At 36.4% G+C, this 17,493-nt stretch overlaps 4 protein-coding genes across 4 annotated transcripts; all 4 read right to left on the bottom strand.

The window, feature by feature from the left end:
- Nucleotides 1–66: 66 nt before the first annotated feature.
- Nucleotides 67–3,063, bottom strand: LOC145555347 (putative disease resistance protein RGA1). The gene has a single exon (XM_081617095.1). The coding sequence runs from the start codon at nucleotides 3,061–3,063 to the stop codon at nucleotides 67–69; it is 2,997 nt and encodes a 998-aa protein (XP_081473221.1).
- Nucleotides 3,064–6,219: 3,156 nt separating this feature from the next.
- LOC145555346 (uncharacterized) lies at nucleotides 6,220–7,276 on the bottom strand. Its single transcript, XM_081617094.1, has 2 exons — nucleotides 6,778–7,276; nucleotides 6,220–6,683 (listed from the first exon to the last, which is right to left on the bottom strand). The coding sequence occupies exons 1-2, from the start codon at nucleotides 7,274–7,276 to the stop codon at nucleotides 6,220–6,222; spliced, it is 963 nt and encodes a 320-aa protein (XP_081473220.1).
- Nucleotides 7,277–13,652: 6,376 nt separating this feature from the next.
- LOC145555345 (uncharacterized) lies at nucleotides 13,653–14,665 on the bottom strand. The gene is made up of 3 exons (XM_081617093.1): nucleotides 14,648–14,665; nucleotides 14,201–14,552; nucleotides 13,653–14,119 (listed from the first exon to the last, which is right to left on the bottom strand). Exons 1-3 carry the CDS (start codon nucleotides 14,663–14,665, stop codon nucleotides 13,653–13,655), a joined length of 837 nt encoding a protein of 278 aa, XP_081473219.1.
- A 66-nt stretch (nucleotides 14,666–14,731) lies between these two features.
- Nucleotides 14,732–15,214, bottom strand: LOC145555344 (uncharacterized). Its single transcript, XM_081617092.1, has one exon. The coding sequence runs from the start codon at nucleotides 15,212–15,214 to the stop codon at nucleotides 14,732–14,734; it is 483 nt and encodes a 160-aa protein (XP_081473218.1).
- Between the last annotated feature and the right edge of the window lie 2,279 nt (nucleotides 15,215–17,493).

The raw sequence follows: 17,493 nt of genomic DNA, 5'->3' as shown, positions 1-17,493 counted from the left end.
GGCAAGAATTGATCACTGGAAACAAAGAATTGTGTGATTCTTCCTCATTATAAATACACTAATAATTCAGTGAAAATTTGACCCGAATTCAATGATAGAGATGTGTTGAATGTGGGGCCAATCCTCTCCAGTTGATTCTTGGCATCTTTCTTTTAGGCGTGCTAAGCAATAATCAAATCGAAGTTCCCTAAGAGAAGTGAGTTTGGACATCCAATTCGGCATTGATTCCAGTTCTCTGCAATCCCAAATTTCAAGAAATTGGAGGGTAGTCAAGTAGCTTACCCAATTGGGCAGCTCTACCATATCAGACACAGACCTTAATGACAAGGAGCAGAGGGAGTGACAAAAGGGAAGCTCTCTCACTAATAGACTTGAATTTGAGCATTCTGAAATATTTAACTCCTCCAAAGCATAAAGACATACCTCCCTAACTTCTCCTAAACTGTCCACCTTATGGTCCCCTTGTATGGCCTTAATAAGCCATGCCAAGTTGTTTATCCTAACCTTTTTAAAATTGGAACCGATATTGATTATTTCCAATCTATCATTGAAATTGAATAATCCTAGGTCTCCCAATGCAGGACACTCCAGAATACCAGTTAGGTTTGGGCAATTCCCCACGGATAATATTTTCAAATGAGGAAGCCTTATATGTCCCAAATTCTGCAAATTCCGACAACTGTAAAATTCCATCCTAACAAGACTGGGGAGAAAGGTTGCCAGGTTATCTTCCCTTGGCCACCGCGGCATTCTCACACCTTGATATCTAAACACAAATAACTCCCTGAGATTAGAATTATTAAGTGGCTGCAACATTTCCATCACAGCTTCATCATACTCCTCCCTTCCCTCCGCCTCCTCATCACCATCAAACTCTAAATCTACTTTTTTGAGACATTCCTTGTTACCCAGGCACCCTCCTTCCCTTCCTCCATTTATCTTATAAGTATTTGCACTTGTTTTCATAAATCGGATTTGGATACAAAGATAATCTTTCAAGTTTCTTAGAGCTTTTAGATCTCCTAATCCATCAAACACCTCTTTCTTACTACTCATTCCTCCTACTACAAACCTACCAAGAGAGTGAAGGCAAGTCAACATACCCATGCCCCTTGGCATATACCTCAGCCTATAACAATTATATAAATCCAAAACCCTCAATTTAACCATCTTCCTCAAATCTTTTGGCAACTCTTTCAAATTACGACAATAATCTAAATATAAAATCTGAAGATTATGTAATTTTGTAATTGAACCTGGGAGAACTTCTAGACCATCATTGCATGAGAGGTCTAGATACCTTAAATGTATCAATTCACCTATTGAGCTCGGCAAATTCACGATTGCTGAGAAAGACAGGTCCAATGCCCTTAAATACTTGCAGTTAGCTACAAATGCATTTACACAAAGCTGGCTTATCATGAAACGTGTATTTGACGGTTGGAATCGAATGTATGAACGTATGCGGGTCTTACTAGAAACATAATTTACAGATTTACCTTGTGTAGTAAAATGTCGTACATTTTTGTCCATATCCCCATTAATTGTCATCACCTTGCAAATCTCCTTTCCTGCAACTTCTTCAGCAACATCATGCATTAAATCGTGCATTTTACATGATGTAATACTACCATCTTCATCTTTGCTCACATCTTGAAAAAAACATCTCCGCAACAAGATTAAGAAGTATTCCTCTGCAAGTTCTTCTGGGTTTTGAGGATCATTAAATGGGATGTAGCCTTGTGCCATCCAAAGCCTAATCAATGTATCCTTATACATCACATAATCTTTAGGGAAAATTGCACAGTATCCAAAACAAGCCTTTAATGGGGCTTCAAGCTTAAAGTAGCTAAGCTTTAATATTGGAATAATGCTAATTTGGCTTTCTTTCATTTCTGCTAATCCCAGCTTCTGAATTGAAAGCCACTTATTTTTTTGTTGCCCATAGAGAAGACTTCCCACCACTCTAATCGCAAGAGGGACAAAAGCGCATTTCTCTACAATATCTTCACCAATTTTGACCAAGTCCTCAGGAGGTTTTGAGTGTTGTGATCCAAATGCTACTCTTGTAAATAAACACAATGAATCATCCTTCGACAAGCCTTTTAGCTCATGCCTCACATCACCTCCTATGATTTCTGCAGTTACATGTGAACGTGTCGTAACCACAATCCAACTTCCTTTTTGACCTCCCATCAAATATTGCTTCAATGTATGCCATCGCTCATAATTTTCAGTCCATACATCATCCAAAACAAGCAAGTATCTTTCCCCAGCAAGTTGTTTTTGAAGTTGTCTTTGCAACACATCCATGGTACAACCCTCATTCATCTTTTGACCCGTAGCTGAAGCTAGAATCTTATCAAGAACCCCTCGCACATCCAATAACTCTGTATTTTCATCAGCAACACAAGTCCACAACTTTAATGAGAATGTTGTTGTGATTCTTGCATTGTTATACACAAGTTGGGCAAGCGCTGTTTTTCCCAACCCACCAATCCCCACAATAGAAAGGAAAGAAACATCTTGTTGAACATTTGAATCAAGCAACACACCAACAACCTTCTCCAAATCAGGTTCTCTTCCAATGATATCAGCTTCATACACATAAGAACATGTCTCAAGCCTTCGATTCTTAATAGGCTTAGGATCAATGACCAAGCTGAACCGCTTATCATAAGCAATTGCATCTAACTTATCCTTGATCTTCTTCACCCCCTGAGTCATATTGTAAGCAGTACCAAACTTGGTAAAAACAGAAAGCACACGAACCTTGATACCCTTGGTGAGCTGCTTCCGCTCAGCAAGAGTGACAAACTCATCGAAGAGATCATCGGCTTCATAAACTGCATCCTTGAGTTCTTCAATATAGAGTTGTTCTTGTTCGGACAACTCTTGCTTGGTTTCAGCATCCTTAAGCACAGCCTTGATTCTTACAACAGTGCGACGGAGTTGATCAAGTTTGGATTTGTAGCCAGCAATGGAGCAGATCTCATTAAGCTGAGAACACTGCAGCGCTGCAAGCAAGGTTTGAACAACAGACATGGCTGTTCCAACATCCATTTTTGGCAGCAGAAAAGGGGCAGAGAAAATGAGAGTTTGTGATAGAAAGAGAGTTTTGTGAGTTAAAGAGAAAATGAGAGTTTGTGATAGAAAGAGAAAATGTTAGGGATTCATATCAACCATCAAGTTTGACTTGCTTATTTCTTCACACATAATCTGGATCACGTGCAAGTATAACGGGCAACTTTTGAGACGTTCCCATGAAGAAAATGCAATGTTGCCAATATAATTGTACGAAGTATAATTTATTCCTACTATTCTACAAAGTTGGCTTCTAACTTAAAACGTTATCGTACAATTTTGTGACAAACTCTATTATTAATGTGTTAACATTGGTGTTAAGAACTAAAATTAAAAAAACAGTAAACTTCAATAAAGTAAAGTTTAGGTCCCAATAAAAAAGAAAATCAAATGGTTTGCTAAGCTGCTGTGGGAATGGTGTTAGTAAACCACTCCGACATGATATCCGCTTATCATGGCTAGGATTTACTCAAAAGCAAGCTAAGGAAGTATAAATAATACAATTAGCAGCTCTACTTTCGTACTGATTTTGTTTTCCAGTTGTTTAAATAACTTGGTTACAATGAATCTTTTACTCAATAATCTGGGTCTACATTGAAGGGCTCAAATATCATATGGGTGATTTTCTTGGAGTAACCTTTGGGATTGAAATATGAAATGGTTTCGTCGTATAATACAAGTGGTTGATCATGTGCAGATATGATTTAACGTGTGCCCTGTCATTTTATAATTAATTAAACAGCCAAGTTCAAGCTCAATTTTATTATATAAGACATAACGACTAAAGAGAAATCATGCCCAAGTCCAAAAATGTTGGATCATCAAGAGCATAAGGCGAGCTCGGCAACTCCATAATCTCCCTTGGCTGCTTGTTGGGTTTAATGACTAAAACCAATCACACGAAACCATTTTGACAAAGAAAAACGGTGATGATCAATACTGAGCTCGCTAGCAAATGCTGTTAACAAGCAAATGTTAACGAATTAATCTTATAATTCGTATAGTATTGGAAATTATTCAATAGCATGACCTCATTACAATGTATGAAGATCAACTAAATTATAAGTATGAAGCATGGCAAATTCAAAAAAATAGAAGCACCTGAAGCTTGGTGGCAAATATTGTTATTTTGTCGAACAGTTGGTGTGTATTATAAATTACTCACCAACATATGAAATTTTGTGAGAATTTGGAAAGTATGAGTGAATGGATGTTGGTTTTAATGATTTGAGCCAAGAAGGAAATGCAAAGTCAGTTGGAGTGCATACTACGATCTGGGAGAATACAAACAGGACAACAAAGATTTTTTTTTTTTTTTTTTTTTTTTTAGAGCACACACAATGGTGAAAAAAAAAAAAAATTCCTCACCACTCTCACTCTACCTTTCCCTCTCCTCCACATCAGATTTTTTGTGAGGGAATTTTTTTTAGGAAATTTTGTAAATTACCACCCAAAAAAGTATCAATTTCTAAATAACCACCCATTAAAAATTTTATTATAAATTACCACCCACTAAATTAATTTTTTGCGCAAATTACCACCTTTTTAAAAATTCTAGTGGAATTCAGATGTGTGGGGCCCTCCTAACGGCTAGTTCTTGCTTCCCAAATGAATTCCCTCCGATTTTTTCCTATATAACATATCTCCTACCCTAATTTGCAATTTATACTGCAAATTCTCCCCAAATTCCATAAAAATCACCCCAAGCATATCATCTTGTAATTGTAGAAGCGTCCTCAAGAAACTTCATAGGTGAATTCGCATCAGGTAAAGTCTTTCATTCTTTAAATTTAGGGTTCTTATTGTACTTAAATTGGGGAAAAACTGGTTGATTAGTTGATTAGGGTTGATTTTCTTCATAAAGAAGGGTTCTTATTGTAATTTAATTGGGGGGAATTGAGTGTTTAGTTAATTAGGGTTCATGTACAATACTCAATTTTGGTATTCTATCATTGAATTGCTGCTAATTCTGGGAAAATTGTGATTGCAATTACTTTCAATTCGCAATCAAGCTTCAAGCAAAACCCCAATTAGACAAGAGTACCTTTATTTGTGAACTAAAACTAATTTAGGGTTTTAATCAGCAATTTAGGATCCTAATTTGAAGAGTGAAATTATGGAGATAGGTGGATTTGCAGAGAGAATTGAATGAGAGAGTTGAGAGAGGAGTAGTCTTCAATAGCTTACAATAGTGAAATCGACAAAAAAAAAAAAAAAAAAAAAAATTAGGAGGGAAGTAACGACTGTGGACCTACACATCTGAATTCCACCGGAATTTTTAAAAAGGTGGTAATCTGCGCAAAAAATTAATTTAGTGGGTGGTAATTTAAAATAAAAATTTTAACGGGTGGTTACTTAGAAATTGATACTTTTTTTAGATGGTAATTTACAAAATTTCCTTTTTTTTATCCCACTAATGAATAAATCAAAAATTTTCTCACCAATCTCTCTCTTACTTTTCCCACTACCCCACCACATTTCTCTCTCTTATTTTATTTTTAACTTTTAGTAAAGTAATTTTTTTTACATGAAAATGTCAATAACTAAATTGTGGTTATTTTTATTATTACGTAATTAAGTGATAATTATACAATAACGAATTAGTTATTTATTTGTAATGACAAGATTTAATTTTTTACTTTTAATTGGTGTTTTACAATTTTTTCAAATATTTTAACACCGAATAATTTGCAAATAAATTATGAAATGAACACATAATGAAATTAAAATTAAACACATAATGTTAAACCAATACAACGGTACATTAGAGAAGAACATTGGTACAATCACATAAATGCTAAAAGATTTCAAGGATTATTGTCGCCAAACTTTTGCCAAATGTGCTCTATCAAATCATCTTTAAGAGACTGATGAGTTCGTCTATCACGTAGAGCGTCCCTTTTCTCTAAGTAGTTGTTAATGTTGATCGGACGTCCGGTCTAGAACTGGAAGGGTTCATCATCATTGACAGTGGCACTTGTACTAGCTTGGTGTCTACGACGTGGATTTTTAGAAGCTACATCTTTTTCGTAGTATCTTCTTATTACATCTGCGTTTTTATATGTATCTCGCTCATCCTCGACTATCATATTATGAATTATTATACAATTCTTCATAATGTCAGCTAATATATCTTCATCGTAAGCGAGTGTTGGTTGTCGTATAATCGCAAACCTTGCTTGCAGAACGTACTCCAAATGCACGTTCAACGTCCTTTCGCGCAACAGCTTGCCGATAAGCAAAAAGTTTTTGCTTAGGAGTTTGAGGATGGGTAAATCCTTGGACGAAAGTAGCCCAATTAGGATAAATACCATCAGTTAGGTAGTACACCAAGTTGTACTCATGGCCATTCACGGTAAACTTAACAGGAGGTGCCCGGCCTTGCAAAACATCATTAAAAACAGGGGAACGATATAGAACATTAAGATCATTACACGAACCTGGATTACCGAAAAAGGAATGCCAAATCCATAGATCTTCATCTGCAATTGCTTCCAAAATGAGGGTTGCGTTTTTGTTTTGTCCGCAGTATTGACCTTTCCATGCATTAGGGCAATTTTTCCACTCCCAATGCATGCAATCAATACTCCCAATCATGCCTGGAAATCCACGGTGTTCATTTCTATACAAGATCTTTCGTAGGTCTTCATCAGTCGGGCTTCGTAAATACTCAGCTTCATATTGTTTGATAACACTGCACCCTCACAGAACTTTGCAAGACATTCCGTGCAGTTGTTTCACCCATTCTTAGGTATTCATCAACTGCATCTGGAGCAACCCCATACGCCAACATTCTCATTGCTGCAGTGCACTTTTGGAGTCTAGATAACCCTAATCGCCCCGCAGCATCTCGTCTTCTGACGAAAAATTGATCATTTTCCATCACCGTATTCACAATCTTACAAAACAGAGGTCTCTTCATTCTAAACCTGCGCCGAAACTTATTTCCATTGTATATTGGAGGGTCTGCGAAGTAGTCATTGACTAATTGGTTATGCCCTTCTTCTCGTTTCCTATCCATACGAACAACAACATTATCTTCTTCAGTATCAAGTTGTGTTTGAGGTGGTGGAGGTGGTGACAATATAGTTGGTAAGTGATTAACGACAAAGTCGTCAATAAGTGAGTTTATTTCTTCATTTTGGTCATCTGAAGAAGAACTTGAGCTTGTTGAGCTATTTCCAAACAACATTCTTTCTATTTTAATTAATTTTTGTGGAGGTTAGGGTTATGCATGATAATAACTGAAGCATATAGTCTTTAAATAGAACCAAAAGAAGCAACAAACACATTCAAGGTCATACAGTCATGTGCTAGATATATGACTCGACAATGCCTTTACAGTAATCACTGTGATTGACAATTCAATAGCACTTAATTGTCATATATGAATGGACAACCCCATGCCATGGCAGTCAATTAATTGTCATTCAGTGACTTGACAATTCAATGACACATATATGACAGTGATAAGGTGACTATGATATTTCACTGATACAAGAAACTAGTACGTTGGGCCAATGTATACATTAGATAAATACTTCACATTAAACAATTTGAAAATTAAAACTTGACTAAACACTTAACATTACATAACCCTTAAATCAAAGACCTAATTTGAAAATGACAACAAACAATTAAAACACAAAGACTAAATGTAGAGTTATCACACTTAATTACTCTTCAAAAAGTTCATCTAGTAGTTTTTGTTTAATCACCTCTTCCTTTGGGGTGAGCGATGTCTTAGATAAGAACATTTGTAACATGTCAAATTTATGCTTCAGCTTATCAGACCGCATCTTCTCTTCTTGTAGCTGAATATGTTTCTCCTCTAACTCTAATGGTCGTTGTTTCCTCATTTCCTTTTGCTTTTCAAACTCAAATTTTTGTTGTTTAAGAGTTAACTATGAACCTCGTTGATCGGTGTGAGCCTTCATCTGTTCCCCCATACTAATAACAATTTCTTCTGTTGCGATCCCTTTGCCCTTTCTTTTTGCCTTTGCTTTCTTTACACCATCTGGGTGTGTTATACCTGCAGATTTGTAGCTACTACTTTCATCTCCTCTACTTCTCTTACCACTATCACTGCTATTTTGAAGCTCAGTTTCCGCTTTGTGCTCAGCATCAACTTTCTTTCGTTCTTCCTTATCCATAGCCCACTTCGTGAACTTTCTCCACTTTGGATATTTGTTCACCATTTCCCAAGCATTCTGAAACTTGAAGTTCCTAGGCCCTTTTTTGCATGACCTTCGAAAAAATTCATGAGCGTTTTTGATGATATCTTCATCGTTATATCCACTTTTGGATAATCCAGAAGCTTCATCTAATGCACTAGCCCAAGTGAGTAGGTCTCCAGCCATCCGTTTCCAATGACTCTCCAACATGTTCATATTTCTCTCCGGTAACTCGAATGGTCGAGCCCTTTGGGCCGCAGCATACGACTCATGAATACTTCTCCAAAGATCGGTAAATTTAATATCTTTACCAATAATTGAATCTGTGCAATGCTGAAAATAGGCCGCAATTAAAGCTTCATCTTCTCTTATAGACCAATCACGATTGTTTGTTGCAATTGGAAGTGGCTGATTTGGCCTTACATGGAGTTGATGCGACAATATGGGTTCCGGAGGGGATTGAGGTGTATCCGGAACAATGTCCTCTTCATCTTCACTCACTTGACTGTTGCTTCCTTGATAAACTTGTAGAGATTGCTCATAATTTTGAGAGGAAGGAGGTGGTTGTTGTGTAGGAAAAATAGATATATTTCCTCCAAATCTCTCAAGAAGTTGAGAAATTTGTGGATGATTGACAAGAGAAGGATCAAACTCATTTAAATATTGTGAAAAATTAGGATTATTAGGATCCATTTTAGCAAACAAAACCACTAAACACTTGCTAATTTTAGATGGATTTAGAGAAAAAAATATGGTTTTTTGAGGTGAGTTAAAATATATCAAAATGGGTGTCATTTTATAGAGCAAAATATTTTGTGACCGTTGGTGTAATTATTTTATTTTTCTGTTAACTGAAAATTTAAAAAATAGTCGTTACAAACAAATAACGGTTAGAAATTCTGCCCAAAAAATGTGATTGGTTGATTTAAAGACCTTGCCACATGTCATTACTTGGGTGGCTATATTTAAAGCTTTAAAAAAAACAAAAAGGAATAAATAATACACTTGTCTAACTTTTTCCTTGTGGGGCCCGCATGAAGTTTTCCACAAACTTCCTTACACTGAGATTATTTTCTCAGAAGTTTGTGATGTTTTTGGTGAACTTTCACCGTTGGGATACATTATTGGATAAAAAAAAAAAACTTTGAAGCAATAATTTTATCACCATTGGGACAACTTTTAGAGGAGACAGCAAAGAGATTAATGTTTGCATTTTCAGTTTTTCACCATTTTCTTAATGTTACCCTTTTAAGGACTTGTTCTCTTCACCTGAAACAAGTAGATTTGGTTTGAATTTTTTAAAGATCCGATCTGGTTTAATCTGAAATTTTCTGATTTGATCTGATTTAATAATTTGATTAAACTTTGACCGCATTTTATTACTAATCTATAAATAAAAACATTATCAAAATGGATCTTGTTAGATTCATCTCATCATGAACTTTTTAAATATGTAATTTTTATAATTATTTTAATACACAATTAACGATATTTAGCGATAAGTAAATGATGATCAAAAGTTCTAAATCTTTCTGATCTGATCTGAATTTATTAAGGAATAAGTAATAACTGATAAGTATCTGAAATAAGTTGAAGAGAACAAGTCATTAGTCTCAAACCCATTCTTGATTTTTGAATGGTTTCGTTCTCCCGAACTTACTTAAAGATAAAATAATTCTCTATTTGCGTCAATTTAAAAAATAATTTTCATCATATTGTTCACTTAGGATTGGTGGTAGGTTTTTTTTTTTTTTTTTTTTTTTTTTTTTTTTTTTTTTTGTGAAGAACCGCTAACGGTGATAGTGATCCTATACAATAAAACCGCTATCATCGTTAGCGGTTCTTCACTGAACCAGGGAAAAAAAATAACAAAGCTACCACCAATCCTACGTGGATAATATGGTGGAAATTAGTTTTTAAACCAATACAAATAGAAAATTATTTTATCTTTAAGCAATTTTAAGGAAAATTATTTCTTGAATACAAAATAGAAAGCTGAAAGAAACATAATGAGTAAATCTTTATTTTATCAATTAAAAAGCGTTAACGATTGATACAAAATATATGTAATGTCATCATGTGTCATTTTTTTTTAATCTTTTGGGAAATTCTCAATGGTAACCCTTAACTTATTACTTTTCTCAGTGGTAAACACTACTTTTTTAAAATGTTTATGTTAAACCTCAATTTATATTGCTAAGCTAATGGTAAAATTATTGACATAATTAGGCAATTTATACTCTAACCCTAGTTAACTATACAGGTAATGACTGATTTAACCTTAATTCACATTTCCCTCCAACTGTAAATACCCATTTCCCTCCCATTTCCCTCTTGAATCGATTCCCCTAATTTTTCCCCAATTTTCCCCCTTTTATGAACCCTAATTTTTTCAATTCCAATTACTCTGTCGAATTTGTGCAAATCCCCAATTGAATGAGCATGACAACTTCGCGTTCTTCTTCCTCCTCTTTGAAACAAGTAACCATGGAAGATAGGATAGGTTGGGTGAAGCTTGTTCGATGTCAGTGTGTTCCCCCCAAAATCGCTGCTGTGAAGGTCTCAGAGACTGCGAAAAATCCTCGAAGATTATTCTTCAAGTGTAGGAGTTGTGATTTCTTTGCTTGGGTGAAGGAAGACGACATAATTAGACATGTGCTACTGAATTTGGGGCTGAACAAGGTGGTGTTGTTGTTATTATTGGGAGGCTTGATGAATTGGTTAATTTCATCAAAGCGATTGTGACAGTAGCTCTTATTATGTATTTCATTTTGTTTTACGTTGCGATGTAATGTAGTTTGGTTATGGTTATGTTTGAAGAAGGAATGTAATGTATCCCTTTATTAATGAATAAAATTCCCATTTCTATCAATGGTTGTTTGATCTGTGTCCAAAATAGCATTGCTTGAACAACATATTCATATACTTCAAAGACCATAACTATAACATATCAAACAATTCTGTCCAAAATAGCATTGCATTAAGACTAATACATGTCCAAAAAAGATACCACAGTGTCACTGTCATCTAATACATGCCCAAAAAAAAACTAGACTATTGAGATGAATATGACATGATCAAACAGGTTGTGATGCGGAAACTCTTGTTCTTGTCTTCTTAGTCCTTGGGGACATCCTTATGGGCTGTGAGGAATTAGCATCAGTTGTAGGGTCTGGTTGGCTTGCTGAAACCCCTTTTGCCTTCCTCTTTGTTTGCTTCTTAGCCCAAGCACCTGATTCATGACCCAATGCAGCCTTCTCCTTCACAGTCAATCCACCTTGGCAAGTTTGTGAGTGTAGACACCTAAAAATGTCTCCCCAAAACCAAACCCGATGATGAACACCTTTCACCGCCATAATTGGTCGGGTTGAGTATTTAATCTTTGGAGTGCTTAAATCCATGTTCTATCCATATTTCCATTTCATAAAAAACCCAATTCATAGCTCATTTCTCCAAACCATAACTTGTTTTCCTCTTTTCGTGCCTTTAAACCCAAAATAATTCATTTTGTGTCCTTTAAAATCATTCATTTCGTGTCCTTTTTATAAAACCGTTTATTTTGGTCCATAATCTGGGTTCAATGATTGATTAGTTGGATGGGGATTGAAAAGAGCTTTCCAACGATATATTATAAGCCCAAATCCGAGTTATAACGAATAAGTTATGGCCAAAATATTAAACTGAGCCCAAACCGAACCTAAGCCCACCTTACCTACGACCCAATGATCATGTGGAGGGTCCAAATTATTTAATCCCATTCCTAAACAAGTTAGGATTAATTAGAAGCTTCTATAAGTTTCTAAAAGATCTTGATTATCTTTTTTGAAAAGGTAAGATTAACGAGTTTGAAATTGAATAAAACTCCTTTTTTTGAAAGTCCTAATTTTATCCGAATTGAAAGACGTTCAAAGATAGACAGATATTATTTTCGTGCCTCATAGTTTTTATCCAAATTTTATATGGTTGGATAGCCCTTGAAATTATCTTTCCAATGATATATTATAATATCAATTCCAAGCTATAACGGAAAAGATATGAATAAAATGTCAAACTCTATCCAAAACTGACACCGTCTCACTATTTCGGCTATATCTTTTAATCTATAAAATATTTTAATCTGATTATAATTGGGTTAGAAAATAGACTTCAAGATATTTCCAACGATATCTTATTCATCTTATTCCGATTTATGGATCAAAAGATATGATAAAAACAAAAACCGTAAAAACTGTTGTCTATCGAGTTTTATTCGATTTAATTCGGATCTTATCTTAATTCTTCGACCCCTCTTTTTTCCTCTATAAATAGTGATCATATCATCCCTTTTTCAAAGAATCAACAAGCTTGATCACAAAATAATTCTCTTCTCCCTTTTTAGCCTAAACACTAGCCTCCCCATTCTTTCACTATTTCTTCCTTTAAGCACTCCAAGGAGTCCATACAATACCTCAAGTTCTATACTTTAACCAAGGCGTGATAGGTAGAATTAACTGAGGGTTTGGACCAAATCAACTCTACTTTTAATTTAATTTAATTTCCATTTACTTTATATTTTTATTGAAGTTAGTAACAGTTTATTCATGATGTAGCAATTTAAAGGAACGCGCGGAATGTGAGTAATTATTAATTAATTTAATTACTCTTATTTTATTTTCTCATTGCTAGTATCATGATTAGGTTATTTTATATTTGATTTGACTAATGCTATTATGGTCAAATTGCTTCCAATGTTAATGTTTATTCTATTATTTTTTATTGATCACTATATTGCATGTTTAAAGGGAATATGTAATTGAAAATCATGCCTAATAAGATAATTTGGACAACCGATTTAGGTTCCTTTTTAATCTTGTTGTTTAATTCAAGTGATCACAAATATTTTAGAATTATGTGTTGCATTAATATTAAACCAATTTAGCTTAATAATAGTTTGGAGCAAATTGAATATTTTGTTTGCATGCCTTTGAGATCGCATGAATCACTTTTCACTATAAGAATCGAGTAGAGTCCAATACGGGCGAATGTGACTCCATGACTCACTTCGTACCATCATCCCCTATCCTCCTTTTGTGGTTCCGAACCATATGGAGTTAGTAATCTCATGGATTATGAATGGGGTGTGACCTTCACGGGTCAATCGTTGTTGCCTATCGTTGTCCCTTATCGTGGTTGCCTTTTTATGATCCGTGAACGGTTTACAAGTTCCTTACAAACTTGTTGGCGGCTCCCTACTTTCCTTGTCCCTAATAGTATACGTCAATTCCCACTTCCTAAGAGTGTCAAGCATATTCACACATGCTTTAAAGTAGGCGCACTTCGAGCGACACCTACTACAGTGAGTTATGCCCAAACTGTTGGCATTTACCACATCTGGCAGTCCTAGATCTCTTGCCTTTAGCTTGCTCTCCTTCTTCTGTTTCTAGCAGGCCTTCCAATCCCTCTTGCCATGGCTGGTGGGGCTAATTCTGGGTATTGAGTTTCAGGCCACTGTTCTACATCATGTACAGCCTTAATAGAGTTGCCATAAGTGAGCTTGTACCTTCTGATTGAGTACCACTCACTGATGTACTGTCTGGGGTCATCATTAGCATGTAGTATGGCCCTCATTGCATGTTTGCAGGGCAGGCCTGGCAGTTGCCATGCATTACAGGCACAAGTCAGTTCCTTAAGGCTCACAGGAAGAACTGACTTGCCATCCAAAACCTCATACTCACCCTCTCCAGATTTTAGGCACTTGCAACTCCTTGACTCATGGCTTATCACTTGCATCCTTTTCAGGATGTTAGGACAGATATCATCCACCCATCCCTCACAATTCTCCCTTCTTGTTGCCATCCTCACCATTGTTAGCCTCCTAATTCCTGCAATGAGTTCATAGAACAAGTACATAAGTGGAATGAAATTCAATGAGAAAATTAACCTTCTTGAATTGTAACAAGTACCTTCAAGGAGAGTCAACACTGGTCTGTATCTATCAACTCCTAAAGTGGAATTGAAGCTTTCCACAAAGTTAGACTTGTTTGTGTCACACTTGATTGCTGGGTTGAATGCATGTTTTGACCAAGTTGATTGTGGTCCAACTTTTGATAGCCATACAAGTGCATTCTTATTAGCATTTTGTAGGCCTTCCATTGCTTTTTTGAATGTAAATGGGTTGTAAGCCCCAGCTGCTTTCCAAAATAGTTGGAACATCAAAAGTCCAGGGAACTGTACTTTAAAATTCTTCACCAAATTCTTACAACTATACCTTCTTCCCACTTTTGGCCACAACTCATTCAAGGCAACATCAATACCCTGAACATCAAACATGAACCAGTGTTAGGACAGATGTCAAATTCTTATTTCAATAATGAAAAAAATAGGACAGTCAACAATTAAGAAACTCATACCTTTTGCCTATCAGACATTATGCACCATGCATCACCCCTGCCTGAGTCTTTTAGAGCATTCTTGAGGTGCCAAATGAAAAATTTTCAGCTATCACTGTCTTCTTTTCCCACTATTGCACATGCTACTGGAAATATCTCATTATTTCCATCTAAGGCAACTGCAGAGAGTAACACTCCCCCATAATTACCCTTTAGATGAGCCCCATCTACTCCAATTAGGCTTCTACATCCAGGTGTTAACCCATCTAAACAAGCCTTGAAGCATATGAAAATGCTACTGAACTGAATTGGCTTCTCTGGACTTGGTTTTGTCCATGCACAGTGAGCAACAGAGCCTAGGTTTAATTCCTTGAGTACATCACAGTATGTGGGCAAATCCTTGTATGACACATCATGGCCACCATGAATGTCAATCAATGCTTGTGTTCTGACCCTGTACAAGGTGCTGAGAGCCATATGAACTCCATATCTCTGAAACAGCAAATCATTAAGAGACTTGGCAGGGATATCATTATTTGCCCTGATATCTTCCAACAACACTCTCTTAGCCCTTCTAACATTCACCATGTTATTTCTGGAGTCCAGCCCTTGGCATGTATGTGTCTGGGTTGTGAATGGTTTTGATGGCCCATGTTGTACCATCTGCAAGAACTGATGCATGTAACTTCCAGCCACAATGCACATCTGAACATCTAGCACCATACCTTAAGTTGCTAGCATAGTCCACAATTACAGCAAACCCACATTGGATGCAATAATCTCTAACAACATCCCTAAGATGTTGCTTATCAGTGAACAATTGCCACTCTTTAAGCACAATCTTCCCAAATCCCTCATCTTTGTACACTTCACCATTGTTATATAACCTGTTCAAGTAATTATCTTCATCCTTCTCACACTCAAAATCAGGATCCTCAAATGGATCATAACTATCTTCAATCTTAGGCACATCATCATCTTTCTCAAATATCTCTTCTTCTTCAAACACTCTCATCATCTGTCTCAGGTTCCATGTAATCATCTTGGTTGTATGTGTCATCTGCATCATCACCCTCACCATCCTCATCATTGAGCAAAAGCAAACTTCCATTCTCATTGTCCTCTCCTAAATTAATAGACACTTCTCCCCCTCCCATATTATTCACATCACTTTCCCTTCCACTAGTGCTTGTGCTGATCACAATGCCTCTCCTTATAGCAGTGCTCCTAGGCAGTCTTCTCCTGTTATCCCCACTAGCACCCAAATTATTCACATCACTATCCCCTCCACTAGTGCTAGGGCTGATCACAATGCCTCTTTTTTTTGCAGTTGTCCTAGGCAGTCTTCTCTGAAAAAAGGCTGAGACTCTAGAAGAGGTAGAAGAGACTCCAGTACCAAACTCTCCCATATTCTTCAAGGGTGGTATAAGTATTTGAGATGATGGTTGGGGTTGTGAGTTCTGGATTATCAATTCAGTTGGTGCTTGGTACTCATGGACTTGGTTAGTATCAGCTTGGTCACTTTGTTGAGGTTGCCATGGGGTAGGGGTGATGGTGAACCAAGACTCTAGTGGATTAACCCTCCCTCTCCCTCTACCACTTTCTGTCCTTCCACCTTTCCCCTCCCCCTCCCCCTCCCTCTACCTCTCCCTCTCCCTCTCCCAGTTTCAATACCAGACAGTGTTGGAATTTGTCTCTCAATCCCAGCTTGTGTTTCATTCTCTCTCTGAAGCTCAGTTTGTGTTTGAATCTCTCTCTCAATCACATTTTGTGTTTTAATCTCTCTCTCAAGCTCATTTTGTGCTTTAATCTCTCTCTGAATCTCATTTTGTGTTTCAATCTCTCTCTGGATCTCATTTTGTGTTTCAATATCTATCTCAATCTCAGTTTGTGTTTGTGTACCAATTTCTCCCCTTCCTTTACCAGACCCTCTGCCTCTACCCCTTTCTTTACCAGACCCTCTTCCTCTCCCCCTACCCCTTCCTGTCCCTCTACCCCCTCTTTTCCCTTTCACCCTGTCTATATCCATCTCTTCTTGTAGTCTTTGTTCAAGATCAGGCCAAGTTTCATCTGGATCATAGTTTTGAAACTCAATTTCAACTACTTGTTAACTACCTAACCCTTGAACATGCTTATCAAATTCATCCTTAGACACCATTGCTGCTTCAACCAATTCAGGGACTTTGTTCTTCCTAGGGGTCATTTTTTTGCTAGCAGTAGCAGTAGCCTTAGACGCCACTTTAGCTTGGTCAGGTTCAACAATTAGATTCTTTCCCTTAACAAGTAATCTAGCTGCAGCAACAACCTTAGTGTCCTTAAGACCATCCCCTACCCATATATAAATCTCTTTCTTCTCGGGCAAGTTTACAAACATTTTCATCAAATCACTATCACTCTGAAAACTCACATGTTTCATTTTGTACACATAGGAAAATGTGGGATTTAGGGGTGTTTCAACATTACTTTCTTTTGCTTTTTCCCAATACTCCACAATAAGGTCTATCAAATTCACCTTATCTGTATCATCAACCACAATAGACACATCTACACCCTTATATTGAAACTGAAGTACTATTTTTTCATCCATTCTACAACAAACACACAAATAAACAACAAATAATCACTAATCATTACTTGGCTAAGAATAATAACCTTCACAGAAAGCACATCATAGACAACAACCTTTACAACACAATCATGCAATTCCAACACATAAATCAGAGACAATATCAACTCCATCAATTTAGATTAACAACAAGCAATATTTAACAATCCAGCATTTACACATTGATTATCACAACCCATAAACAGAGCACAATATAATGCGAAGCAAAATTTGACACTTACCTGACTTCAACTCTCACTAT

This window comes from Chenopodium album, chromosome 8 (genome assembly GCF_948465745.1).
Source record: "Chenopodium album chromosome 8, dcCheAlbu1.1, whole genome shotgun sequence".
Classification (NCBI taxonomy): Eukaryota; Viridiplantae; Streptophyta; class Magnoliopsida; order Caryophyllales; family Amaranthaceae; genus Chenopodium; species Chenopodium album.
This window is presented reverse-complemented; position numbering and strand designations above follow the sequence as displayed.